The sequence below is a fragment of the Esox lucius genome, chromosome 16 (genome assembly GCF_011004845.1).
Source record: "Esox lucius isolate fEsoLuc1 chromosome 16, fEsoLuc1.pri, whole genome shotgun sequence".
Taxonomy (NCBI): Eukaryota; Metazoa; Chordata; class Actinopteri; order Esociformes; family Esocidae; genus Esox; species Esox lucius.
Window position 1 is genome coordinate 17,441,099 of NC_047584.1, and position 14,520 is coordinate 17,455,618.

At 41.7% G+C, this 14,520-nt stretch overlaps 1 protein-coding gene across 4 annotated transcripts in view; it reads right to left on the bottom strand.

The window, feature by feature from the left end:
• myo3b (myosin IIIB) overlaps positions 1-14,520 on the bottom strand; it is a 69,098-nt gene that overhangs the window by 11,205 nt on the left and 43,373 nt on the right. For all 4 annotated transcript variants that reach the window (XM_020054522.2, XM_020054520.2, XM_034286983.1 and 1 more), the window contains 6 exons: positions 14,254-14,365; positions 12,543-12,705; positions 12,219-12,299; positions 10,806-10,896; positions 8,305-8,329; positions 7,280-7,400 (listed from right to left, as the gene is read on the bottom strand). In XM_020054522.2, coding sequence (XP_019910081.2) covers positions 7,280-7,400; positions 8,305-8,329; positions 10,806-10,896; positions 12,219-12,299; positions 12,543-12,705; positions 14,254-14,365 — 593 coding nt within the window. The remainder of the gene's footprint in view (positions 1-7,279; positions 7,401-8,304; positions 8,330-10,805; positions 10,897-12,218; positions 12,300-12,542; positions 12,706-14,253; positions 14,366-14,520) is intronic.

The following is a 14,520-nucleotide window of genomic DNA, read 5'->3' on the forward strand; positions in this document are numbered from 1 at the left end:
CTTCTGGCATGAGAGCATTTTGGACCCAGGTAGGTCTGACAAGAGGTCAGACAGTGGCTCACACCAGGGCAGCTAAATGACCGTGGGCAGCTTCTGATGTTTAGTAGGGGGAGTAATAATGTTTGACAGAGAATAAAGAAGCGCTGCGATTCATACCATATTGATTTTCCAGATCAGAAAAAATGCATTTCCAGATAAAAAGGTTGTTAATTCTTCTTGAGACGATGTACTTCTTTCATTTTCAAAGAGATTCATATGATTTGCAACACATTTCTAAATACCAATTTTAAATGCCTTGAAAATCTGAATGCTCGAACAACACAAATGAAATGCTAAAATAGATTTTAGACTAAGGCTGAATCTAAAATTGCATACTACATACTTCAAGTACGTACTTTGCGGATGATGGTAAAGTACGTACTGTTTAGTAGATGGTAAGCTAGTATGCCAGTATTGGGACCATTTGGGACATACTATCTCATCATAAAATTGCATCTCAACATTACATGATTTTGTGACACATTAACATCACACCAAATTTGAATATTTTGCTAGACACCAATAAGCATTTTGTTAACAGAGTAAAGTTTCTTATGTAGTTTATTTCCACAATGAATAGCATTTATGAACTGTACTGGCCGTTTTAACAGCTTATTAGCCAGTAATAGGCCTACTAGTATCTACTTACTACTTGGAATAGTCATACGAATTTCTAGCGAGACTGAAGATGACCTTTACACTGACAGAATTATTTCATTTCATGGCACAACGTTTGTTTTTCTCTCATTCGTGAATGACATTGAAACAATAACTAGCCTATCTGTAAAGGTGAGGATAACTGACATTTCCGCCCTCTGAAAAGAAGAGAGAATCGTGGAAACCCCTCCTCTTTTACAATATTACTATATTACCCTATATTAGCCCAAAAAGAATGCACGGATGCATACTTCAAAAATCCACCAGAAATAGTAGACCATCTGGAAACTTTTGGCATACTATTTTCAGCATAATTTGGGTTGAGACATACTAATCGGGCATACTATATAGTATGCAAGTATGCGATTTCTGATTCAGCCTAATAAATTAAGAGACGTATCGATTTACTTCCTGAATCACGTGCTGGCATCACCTGACTTCTCCCAGACCACAGTTAACCACTTGGGCTTTGTTTATTCAGATGGAGGGAGCTGAAGCACCAAAAGGCATGGATTATAAGGAAAAATCATCAGTGGAGTCCTTTGATGTCTAAATGAGGCATGTGCAGCACAGACCCCTCACTTTCCCCCACAAACCCCTTGCACGCACACACACACACACACACACCTGCACGCACACGCTCGTGCACCCTTTATTGCTAACAGAAAGTCCCTGAATAGATAGCTCTAGACAAACTTCAAGAGGACTTCCAGAGCTTTTCAGGACTCCTGTGATTTATTACCAATGTCTTCGTTTGGGACATGACGCTTAAATGGTTACCCATGTGCTTTGAATTACAAGGCACACTAGGAAATCCTCAGAGCTCTCGAGACAACGCTCCAAAGGGCAGGTCCTGCATCTGTTTTTCACTAACGCAGGCAGAGGATGTTGTTACTTACAACCAATTTTTCACACAGAAATCAATCATTTCCACTGATCGCACAGATTTGGGGCTTGACTCCTGAAGAAATCTACAAGTGCTGGGAAAATCCCTCTGGGTTTTTTGGAAGTCACTCATTTGTCAGATGTCTGTATGACGTATCTGTGCAGGCCTATGAGTTGAGCAGTGAGCTCATGTTGGTATGTTAAAGAGGAAGTTACATATTCATTGGTTAACCATCCCACAAAGTGATTAACCAAGTCAGTTAAATGTGCTGTGTTTGTGGGCCTTCCAAGTGGCACATTAGTCTAAGGCACTAATTCTCAGTAACAAATTCTACACCAGGGTGTCTGAAATATTGGCTTTGCATCGCTCCAGCTAAGGGATGTGGGGACAACAAAGCATTCCTTATCTCATTGGACAAGCACGTCCAGTGCCTGGAAGCAAATTGTGGTCATTAGCTGGAGGAGCGCTCTCCTCTAAGCGACATGGTCCCAGTTAACTTCCTGGTTGAGCGAGCAATGTGTAAAGATCCAGAACGGCATAGCAGGTATGTCTCAGAGGATGGACGTTATAATTCCTGACTCTCCCAAGTCAGGAATTGGGAGTTGCTATAAAAAGATAAGCTTGTAACTACTAATTGGAAGAAACATGAAATTGGGATAAGTGTTAGTAACATTTGAGGAATAAATTATATACGATAAATGTAAGTAATGTACAGTACCGGACAAATGTTTGGAAACATGAGGTCATGTCATCTGATGCAGCATTCCATCACTCTCTTTCTTGGTCAAATAGCCCTTACACAGCCTGAAAGTGTGTTTTGGGTCATTATCCTGTTGAAAAACCAAAGCGCAAACCAGATAGTATGGCGTATCGAGTGTGCCTTGAATTCTAAATAAATCACTGACAGAGTCACTAGCAAAGCACCCCCACACCATCATGACTCATCCATGCTTCACGGTGGGAACAACACATGCAGAGATCATCCATTCACCCACTCTGTGTCTCACAAAGACACAATGGTTGGAACTAAAAATTTATAATTTGGACTCATCAGTCCAAGGGAAGATTTCCACATGTCAAATGTGAATTTCTTGTGTTTCTTGGCCTAAGCATGTCTCTTCCTATTGGTGTCCTTCCATATTTATCCCCCATGCACAAGTTATTTGAAAGGGTTGCCAGAAGAAAGCCTCTGCTGTCACCAAACCCAAAACAGAAGTACCTGGAGTTTGCTAAATGATATTGTTTGCTAAATTATAACTTTTACTGGAACCAGGTTCCATGGTCTAATGCACAGGTGTCAAACCGGTTCCACGGAGGGCCGAGTGTCTGCAGGTTTTCGCTCTCACCTTGTACCTGATTGATTAATTAGTTCACTAATTGGTTAATTTCTACCCCCACCTGGTTGTTCTGGTCTGACCTGGGAACCAATTTAAAGGAAAACCCAAAGACCTGCAGACACTCGGCCCTCCGTGGAACCGTTTTGACACCCCTGGTCTAATGAGACTAAAATGTAACTTCTTGTCAAAGGGGGGTAAAATGTAACTTATTGTCAAACATCACAGACAAATAAGAGCCATGGCCATGCAGAAAATCTGCAATCACAGCTTTGAGTCTTCTTGGGGATGATTCAATCAGACTTGCACACCTAGATTAAAATATCTTCCTTTCAGAGCTTCCTCTAAACTGCGGCCTTTAGGTCTCCCCAAAGACGTTCAATGGAGTTCAAGTCCGAGCTATCGCAGGGTCACTTTGTATTTTGCTCAGATCATGCCTTCCCTCAATCCAGAGCAGTCTCCAAGTTCCTGCATCTAAGTAACATTCCTATAGCATGATGTTCTCACCACCATTCTTTACTCTTGAGACGGTTTAACCCAAGTGATACAGTGGTACCTTATTTACACCACAGTGCTTGGCCTTTTTATTTTGGTCTCATAAGACCAGAGAGTATTTTTCCTCATGTTCTTAGTCCTTCAGGCGGCATGTGATGCATTTTACTCAGGAGTGACTTCCATCTAGCCACTCAACCATAAAGACCTGATTGATGGAGTGCTTCAGAGATGGTTGTCCTTCTGGCAGGTTCTCTAATCTCTTCAGAGAAATTCTGAAGCTCTGTTAGTTGCCACTGGGTTCTTGGTCACCTCCCAAACTTTCTAGCCCAAATACTTAGTTTGGCCAGATAGCCAGCTCTTCCAATTCACAATGATGGAGCTCACTGTGCTCTTGGGAACTTTCAATGATTTTGCAATTTTTCATGATGACACAATTCTATCCAATTTACTTGGACTAAATGGCTTGGTTTTTGGTTTGACATGCACTATTAAGTGTGGGAACTTAAATAGAGAGGTAAACCATGTCCAATTAATTGAATTTGCCACAGGTGGACCCCAATAACATTTTATAGACCTGAGTGTATATTTTCATTTTTCATTTCCAATAAATTAGCACAAATGTTGAAAAACTTGTTTCACTTTGTCATTATGGGGTATCATGTGTAGATTGATGGCGAACAAAATATATTTGATCAATAATAAATTAAGTCCAAAGCACAACAGAATGTGGAGGGGTCTGAATATTTTCCGAACGCTCTGTATGCATATACATATACATACATATATGTATATATATATATATATATATATATATATATATATTTATTCAAAAGTCCTAAAACTAAAGACCAATAACTAGAACAAAAAACATATCTAAAAAGTTTTAAGTAGCAACACTTTCAGAATAACCCAAGACATTTGTACGATGCTAAAAGCAAAGTTCTATATAATCTTATACCAGGATACACTACAGGTACTTTTGAAGAGATTATACTGTAGAAATTGTGATGATGAGTAGTTTGGAAGTACATCCTGTTAACTACTCTCATTGACATTAAGAGGATTACGGTAGGTAGCGGCAGACAGGTGTCCACCTTCCTGCCGTTGAGTCTTCTTATCCACAAATCTGGGCTACCTCTGCAACGCGCCTGTAATTTGCTAAAAACTCAAGGAATGTGCTAGGCATCCGGATCAGCCTGTGTGTGGAGATGAATCAGCCTGAGAGACAGCGAGAGGGAGGGAGAGTATTTGTCTGAAGAACACAGAGAGGGTGGATCATTTGTCTTGCACATGTATGTTGATGTTATGGCTGTGGTGAGGGCGAAGGCTGGGCTGGGGGGAGTTGGGGTCGCTGTTTGCACAGCTAGTGGGAGGACATGTGGTAAGTGGTGTCAGAGTCGTTGGTAATGAGCATCTTGCATGGTAGGAAAGTGGGGAGGCACAGTGAATGTGTTTTCACATGTTGCCGCCGGGGAATACCATCATGTCCTCATACCGGGTTTCCATTGACCGGCTCACAGCTGCAGCACAGCTCAGGCCGCCAACCAAATCAATGCACATTGACTAGCACACCCTATAGAGTTTATGTTGAGAACTATAACCAATAAGTATTAGGAAACCTCAAAGCTACTATGTCTTCTTTTTATTTTTCCATTTTCCCTAGTCTTCAAAAGCCCAGGTTAAGAGCCTTCTAGACAGAGCGGTAATTGGTCTGTGTGTTGTGACTCCTCTTTATCACTGTCTCACTTCTGACATGTATGTTTACCCGCACCATCATCTTCAAAAAGCCTGTTAACATAAGTAGCTCAGCTTTCATAAACCATAAAGTCAGCCTCTGACTGATCCTCAGCCCCATCCTGTTTACCACACTGAGGAGCGTAAACAGCCCTCTGATCATATCGCTGACGCGTCGCTCGCAGAGCCGCTCATCTGCGTGACTCATTTTGAGATATTGTATTAATATTCAGGCCGGTAAAACAGGTACAGAGAAGTTACGTACTGTAAGTGTTCTGTGTACATGACTGCTCGGTGGATGCGCCTTACTGAACTTTCTCAGTGACAAAATGCTACAAATCAAAGTTTGACATTTAAGACATGAGAGGGAGGGCTGTGTCTGTTCGGTGTATTAATTCTCTGCTTCCTCTTTCTCGCAACAAAAGAGAGCACTGCAGGTATCTGGCTAAAGCTGGAGGATAGTACCTTAGCCCTGTGTTGAACATACACTGGAGCAGACCTCTTTTACACTCCGGGTAATCGCCTGCTGTCTTGCTTTTATTGTTTTGAAGCACAAAGGGGGCTGGCCCGGTCTGCACAGCTGGGCTCAGTCAAATTACTTAAGAGCGACTTAGCGTCCATCAAATGCAGTGAGAGGTTCCGGGTCGTGCCACAGCGGTTTTGGCCTAACACAAAGCGGATTTAAACTTCCTGGGCCCATTTTCGACTTTCTCCGTTAGCGTACTGAAACACTCTAGGTTCACCTCAGCCCCAGAATATAAGTGATCACCAGGGGCGACAGCAGGATGAGACACAGGAAGAAGCCTGGTCTCCAAACATCTGGAAGAGCCAGGCTTCCATGACTTGCTCAACCTCGGGACAAAAAAGGCCTCACATCTGCAGGGATCAAAGTGTGCCCTGGGTGCCTAAGCCACCATGGCCTCCCTCAACATATTCAAATATGGTTTCCTGAATGCAACTGGAGCCACAAGCAGACCTCAGAACATAAATGGGGAGGAAAAGGATAATGAATACCTGAACGTCTTGTCTGTGTGTTCTCTGCAAACAGCACAAGTAAAGCATTAGGAAAGCCCATGGCTTATCACGGCATTTAGCCCTAAAACCAGTTTTCCTGCTCTCAGCAGAAGGCAATTTCAAACCTCATTAATACACCTAGCTAGTAATAATAAATATTTTCCCAAACAAAAAACATGTTTGTTTGCAGTTCACAATGGCATAACTGCTGAACTCTTTTGGCTGATATACGGCCGGGGAACTAGAGCAGGGCCAACACTTTAAATGCATATTTCAATGAATTAAATTAAACGGAACTACTGTTCCTTCCAGCACTTCACTTCATATTCATGTTCACACATCAGGAATTCTTGAAGGCAGTTCCTCGTCAGCAGCGGTTGACGCTTCAGAGCGAGGGGTCACCTGTATCCAGCATTACCGAATTAGCCGCTATCTAACCCAGACCTGCTGTGGCATGCTGACACTAATCCCGCGCCCGCTGGAGAGCCCTGTCTGTGTTATATTATCATGTCTAATCCTGGTAATCTCCCGTCCGCGCTGCTAAACGGTATTCCACCTCCATCTCTTACCTCGGGTTTCCTAATAACATTAATGAAGGGCCGGGCCCCCGTTACCCGGGGAGGCTAGCGGTGGGGCTGGATGACGGCCGTAATCAGCAGCCCCCTGCTCAGCCACCCACTCAGCCTCCCAGGCAGCACGAATTAATGGAATTCAGCGCCTGGGGCAAAAAACCAAACCAAACATATGTTCAACAAATCAGGGTTTGTGTATGTTCATGTCACTGTTACTATGTGGGTCTATTAGAGCCATTGGTGGGATCTTTAGAGAAGGGCTCCGCGCGCTAGAGGATGGGTCTTTGAAGTGCTTGGTGCCACTCCTAAAACCTCAGCGATGACGCGTCGTTTATGATGAGCTGACCCAGGTTATTAAAATACCACAGAAATGATCGCTCATAATGCTCCATCCCTTTGTTGTAGACAACAAATGACAGGCAGGATTGGCAGGGATGAAAGGTTGAAAGGGGACCTGTATTAAAAATGGCACTTTATCCATTAAAGCGGGATTTCTCCTGTCTCCTTGTGTAATTACCTGAGCCCGCCAGCTCTGTGCTCAGGCTTACCTTGTTTACACTGTGTGTCTCGGAGGCTGCCTGTCTCCCTGCAAGGCTTCACTATTGTGTCTCCGCTGCCTTTGTCTCTGTTGTCGTCTCTCACTTGTCTATCATGGCTGTCGGGGGCAACCTTTAAAGACGAGGCATAAACACAGCAAGAAGGCTAGTGTCAATGGGACCAGAAAAATACACAGTCAGACATCACAAGAAACAGCAGGAATCTTTCGGATTTTTTTCTTAGTCATACTGGATTCACTCATTTATTTTGTATTTACTGTTTTGGCAGACACATTTACTAGAAGCCATTAATGTGTTTTGCAACGTTAATCACATGCTAATGCAATAGCATAGGCCTTTCAGTTGCCCCCACCTCGCTGCAAATAGCAGCACACTGACTTAATTGTGAGGGTGAAAATAACAGCACACACAGTTTCTCTCATATTTAATTTTTATCTTTGAATAAAAGAGCTATAGGAAAGTATTAATCTGCTTAACATTTCTAAGTACATCCTCCAAAGGATTTTGCTTTTTTAATCTTACATATGCTCAGCAGAGTTACTGGCAAAAACTGTACGTTTTCCTCATTTCATCCTTTCAACATCAAATGGTGAGCAGCAAAAATTGGATCAGACTTCAAAGACTGTGATGTGCTCCAAGTCACGGAGTGGCTCTTCTATTTCACATATTGAATTCGAGCAGGATATCAAAGTGCTACCAAAGAACCTCAGGTCTTTACTAAAAAAGGGATCTAACATCTGTAGAAAGAGAAGCGCAAAGACAAATCACCTCAGGGAACAGCGAGCATTTATTCTCAGCCGTGAATTTCCAGCCTTTTGATTCTCCCATTCCCGTACCACCCTGTTTCTCCTCCGAGATGGAGTGTGGAGCAAGAGAAGTCTTTTGTCTCAAGGACACAAAAAACTCTAACGAATAATCTATGTTCAAGGGGCTTTGTAGAAGTACAGTATTATTTATACATAGCTGTAGCCAGAGCTGCATGCAAAAATATATTAATTTGTCTGATATAAACTTACCATCTCTCTGTGACTGCCATCATACCTACAGAGGTGAGAAAAGAGTTTAGAGCCCTGATCCTAAACCATCCATTACAACTGATTTGATATGGTACAGCATGAAAAATTAAACCCAAAGTCTTATGTAAGGATTACCATCATTTTTCTTGTCTCACAGTAACCTTTTACACTACCCTCTAATATGATGGACACACTACTGACACCCCGTAGAAGACAAATATGTGGAATACACTCCAGGTTGGGCAGCATGATTCAACAGAAACCTAAAGAGATGGACACCAACATAGACAGTGTGTGCTAGGCAATGAGAGATATAAAATGAGAAAATTACAGCGTGCGAATACAAATCTTAAAAGGAAAAAATGGGCCAGATCACGTCAAAATAAATCTATATGGAGCGATTCCAACACTGATTAAACAGAATTGTTAAGTTGAGGTTTGAAGTTTTCTCACCAAGAAATATGATTGTAAACATGGAGAAAAATTCCCGGAAGAAAAAACCTCTCAGCCTGGGTATACAACAAGCATAACATTTTCAGATGTGGAAATCTAGTCTTAGAGTCTGGAGAGATACGTTGGCGCCCTTGACCGACAAAGTCAACAAAAGTTGAAATGAATAATGATTTCAGCTCTTCCATCAAAATAGGAGATGTGCATCAGATGGCAATAATATTTAATCCAAGTATTACGTACATTTCTTCTCTTTCTAACCATATTAAACATGTGAGTGGACACCTTTCAGATTTTAAAATGATTGAATGTCAATATTGGTGGGTGACGAAATGAAAGACCAAGTGTGTGAGAGCTGGATTGGACTTCTGGGCCCAGAGTAGCCAGACATTATGGGAAGTGCTGCTCAGCTGCTGCTCTCCTGCTTTGCACATATTTCCTTAATGACTGGCCTGCCCATATGCTGAGTAAACACAAACTGGATTCAGCTCTTACATCTGGAGACCAGGTCAGAGCACAGCCCTGTTTGCGGTCAGAAAATTACGCTATCTTGGTGGAAAGATATTTATTACATTCATAAAAGGGAGAGGTGGTGCTAGAGGAGGAGCTTTCTCCAGTTGTTGAAACAACAGTACATTAAAGAGGGCAGGAAAGAAGTCGGCCTAGTAGAGCTTAAGTTGAGTGACTGGTATGCCAAACTCTTTGCCCCATGACTGTATCTCAACTGGTGGTCCTCCTGTAATGACTGGAGAAAGAGCTTGGCATGGGTGAACGCCAGGCTTAGATTTAATCATCTTTCAGAGACATTGATTAATTAAAAACTACAGCAAATGAAACAAAACCCTAAAAAGACTGAAAACTGTCCCAATAGGAAACCTCACTGAGGTCCCTCCTGTCTCTTGGTGTACCCAGTACTCACCAATGTTGTTGATACATCAACCACACACAGATACATGGGTTAACATTGTTAAGGTCTATTCACATTAACAAGAGTTTTCATGAAAACATTTACATTTTTATAAAATGTAAGTAATACAGTGCCTTCCAGAATTACTGGCATCCTAGGTAAATATGAACAAAAAACACTGTGAAACAAATGTAATTATTTAGTATGAGTTTGATCTTACACACAAGAATTCATATTAATGTAACATTTAACCAAGTAGTCTAACATTTAATTTACTCTTTTCCCCAAAGGATGAAAAACATCATCAAGAAATTATGATTTTATTCAAATACATGTGTGCCACAATTATTGGCACCCCTGGATTTTAGTACTAAGTAGAAGCTCTGAGCTGTCACAGGTCCACTACCATACTTCCCAGTGAGCATTAGGTTTGTTCTGCATAACCATGGCTCTTTTTTAAAAGGTATATTTAGTCAGATTATAGAACCTGCTTCCAAGTAAGTGGATAAGTGCCAATATCAGCAAAACAAGATGTCATGGATGACCACTTCAGCAACGAAAGAGCCCTTGAAATTGTAATCAGAACATACATCAATTACATTTTGTTCATAATTTCTAGTGTTGCCAAGTGATTGTGTAGTTTGAATAAAATAATATGTTTTCTTTTTTTCTTTGTTTTTGACTGTAAGCTCAAACTGATAAACCACAATATCTTTCAGTCTATTTTGTTCATATTTACCTAGGGTTCCAATAATTCTGGATGGAACTGTAAGTAGATACACTTTTCATTTCCCATTTGCGTCAGGAGCGCATTGGTCTGACAGAGCTGGGCAAACGATGCAACACACGGTCACAGGACTTCAACATTGCAAAAATATAATCTTGTGCCCAGGTCAAAATCTTTATCTACACAGTGGACCAGGTCCACAAACATGTTTGCTGTGACCAAAAGAGAAGAAAAAAAAATAAACTTCTTGGTTTAATGGGGAAGCCATATCTTATCGGATTAAAAAGAGCAATTGCATAGAAACATTCTGATATACAGACTTATTTCTGATAGCAGTAAATCTTTTAATCTCAATTAAACCCTTGTACTGTGAATAGGCCCTTAGATAAAAGATTGGTTAAGGGATAACGAACTGACCCAAAACGCTGGTCGGTGTAGACTCCTGCCCCTGGGTGAGATTTTCGCCTCTGGATTTCATGGTCTTTACGCACTTGGTGGCCCCGGTATGCTGCGGATACAGTACAGTGACTATTATCAGTTCCACACAGTATATGGTGCAAACTCATAATAAACATTGAACAATTTGTCTGTGCAAAACGTACATCTGTTTATTTATCAATACAAAAAAAGGCTTTAATTTTCACAACAAAAGGTGTGGAACATCAGCCCTAATGGATGGTACTAAACAGTGCATGTGGTGGTATTCAGTCAAAGGGCTTTGTGTTTTAGTTGTAAAATTACACACAGTGGAAAAGAATGTTGGAGTACATTGTTGAGCAGCTCTATTTTCCACGGTCTAATCTGATCGATGGTTAGCATGCCCCCCAGGACCTGCCGAGATCTAAGGAGCCACCAGGCTCATACATTTGAAAGGCATCTGTTTATTTTAAAAATGCAAATGCAGCCCACCTCAAAGGCTATAAGCTGCAGTGAACACACAATATGACCGTGTTGGAGTGTTCCGTCGGGGGGCTGAGCCCCCCCACCCCTTATGTCAGGTTTGGCCTTCTCCACAGCCCTCCTGCCCACACAGAAACACATCAATGTGCACTTCCACAAAGACATACAGAGAGAGAGGGCCGACAGCAGGGCTTTTTCTCACACCCTGAAGAAACCTATTTACCCATTCCACAGTGTTATTTACACAGGTTTTAATGGAGGACATTAACACAAGGTGTGCAGGCGACTGAGATGCTCCATGTGCCAGATGAGGGCAGCCGCTAGGATCCACAAAAACAATGCCAAGTCTCCTCCCCCAGCCCTCCTCTTGGCACCGTCCCTTGTCCTCCAGTGAGAGGCTCAGAGGAGTGGGGGAGGCCCACAAAAGGTTAATGTGCCTACTTTGATCTTCGTCAAGGCACACTGAGTAAGAATTAATTTACATTTCAGATGAAAAGGTTGACAGTATAAAAAGGCATCTTGTTTCTGGTATGTGAGAGCTCTGTAATAGACGGGGAATTTGAGAGAGGAAGTGGTGAGGAAACAGAAGGGATAAGCCCTTCTCTAGCCTTAACTGGGAGAGAGATGAAAGGGGGAAAGGATCTGAATATGCACTGTTCTGCGGAAACATGGGGACCAAATGCTGCCCAAACTTTTAAAAGCCTTTCCTTATAGATTATTAATGAATTATTACTGTTTCATGGGATGCTTATTAAAATCAAATAGGTATTTCAACAAACCATAAAAGGTTTTTAAGCTTCTGTTTATTTTTTCTCCTTAAATATATAAAGAAAAACCCTAAAACACAATAATGCATGAACAATTAAGAAGTGCCCTGCTAAGGGGCTTGAGACTTCTGAGAACATTGAAACCATGTCTGCAACGCTTTACCTGACTGTATGCAAATGGCTGCTTCTTCCCTCTTCTTTTTGGTTTGCTTGAGATCCTGCCGGGTAGTGTGGCCCCTCCATGCTACAGAGGGGAAGAAGCTACTGATCAGCCTGAGTGAAACAGGACGCGCAGATGCTGCTGTATACAATACAACATCCCACTCTTGACACAGCATGACCTGGTGGCAATGAGCCGCAGCACTTCGAACAATCAGAGGCGTTGTTGTCTAGGGCATTGCTTTTTGGCTACAGGTCACACAGTGGTTTTCAATTCAAGTTTTTAAAGCTGTCATGGAGTCTGGATGAGGCCAAGGGGGATGGCTACCTGACTGGATGACGACAGCTCCGTGTTGCCTCTTCTCCTTCTCTCTGCGGTAGCGCCTCGCCCCCAGCCAGCCCTTGGTATAGGCCTGCAATACCACCACGCGCGCGATCACCTCTCTCAACAGCAGGTTCAGCTGCTCCACGTGGTAGTACTTCAGGAACACCTATGACGACAGCCACGGAGACCACAATGACCTTTGAGTCATTCGCCAGCCGCCCTTCTCCGGACTTGCATTCACCTTCATGCATTTTTTACATCTTTTTCAGACGGAACGGTGTTGAGACATGGAGGAGAGAGTTTTTGCTGAAAGCAGTACAGGAGTACATGTGCACTAGAAGCAGCTTCTGAGACCACTGGACTACAGTAGTTCACAGGACATTTATGTTAAGATACAATCAGTTGGAAAACAAAAAAACTGATACTAGAAAGCAGGTTTTACTAAATTAAGTAGGTACAAACAGTCTTTAACAAAGATGTAAAAGATATACACAAAGCCTTTGGAATGAATTCAAACTCTTCACTTTGACTACATTTTGTTGTGCAATAGATTTAATCTATAATTAATTACATTTTACACACAACACATAATGACAAACCAAAAACATGTTCATAGAAAAACTAAAACATATTTTGAAATCCCATGTACATAAGTACTCAGACACTTTATTCAGTAGAAACGCCTTAGGGAGCGATCTTCTTCTTCTTGTTCTTCCTTACAGAGCCTCTCAGAGCCTTTTCAGATTGGATGGGGAACGTCTGTGAACTGCAAGCTTCAGGTCTTGCCACAGATGTTCCACAGGGTTGAAGTCTGGACTTTGGCTGGGCAACTCAAAGACTTTCACAGACTTGTCACAAAGCCACTGAGTCGCTGTCGTGCTGAAAGATAAATCTTTGCCCGAGTCTAAGGTCCTATGCACTCTGGATCAGTCATTCTTCAAGGAGCTCTCTTCATCCTTCCCTTAATCCTACAAGTCTCCCAGTCCGTGCCACTGAGAAGAATCCCCATAGCATAATGCTCCCACCACCATGCTTCACTGTAGGGATGGAATTAGCAAGGTAATGAGCAGTAACTCATCATATCTCTGCAGATAAACTCCAGCTCTGTTAGACTGGCAATTGGGTTCATGGTCACCTCCATGACCAAGGCCTGTCTTGCAATGTTACTTAATTTGCCCATCTCTAGGTACAGTCTCAGTGGTTCTAAACTTCTTCCATTTCACAGTGATTGAGCCTACTATGTTCCTATGAACTTTCAATTCATTAGCATTTTTTTTTATAACCTTTCCCAGAACTACACATTTTTATCTTGGGAGGTCTACTGAGTTTCTTGGATGTATGTAGACAGGTGTAAGTTTTTCTAAATCATATCACATCAATGAATTGTGCCTCAGATGTACTCCAACCAAATTCTAGGGACATCTCAAGAATGATCAAGGGACAAAATATGCTTCTGAGCTCAATTTGAGTGTTGTGACAAAGGGTCTGAATGCCTATGTACGAGATATTTCAGTTTTTAATTTTCAAGTTGACACAAATGTCTAAAAATGTGTTTTCACTTTGTCATCATGGGGTAGTGTATAGATTGATGGTACAAAATAGATAAGTAATACATTTTAATAATTAACATACCTCAGTCCAGTCCAAAGTTTAAATTCCCTCCATAGTTCTGGAGCATCACTAGAATGTATATAGTTAAACATCATCACTTTACCTTGGTTTTACCTAAGACCCAGTTTTCAAGTTTGGCCCGCTCCAGTATGGCAACAGCATTCTCTTTACTGGTGTTGGGCATCTGGTGAGCCCGGAATGCAAGGTAGTAATACCTATGAAAGAGTGGAGGAAAATATATCTGTTTTTTATCATAACTAATCCTATTTCGGATGTGATTAGTGCTTTCAGACAGTTCACAAACTGTCTGAATTTTTTAATAATTGCTCAATTTTAAAATAAATACATTTCCATCCACATTCAATAAACG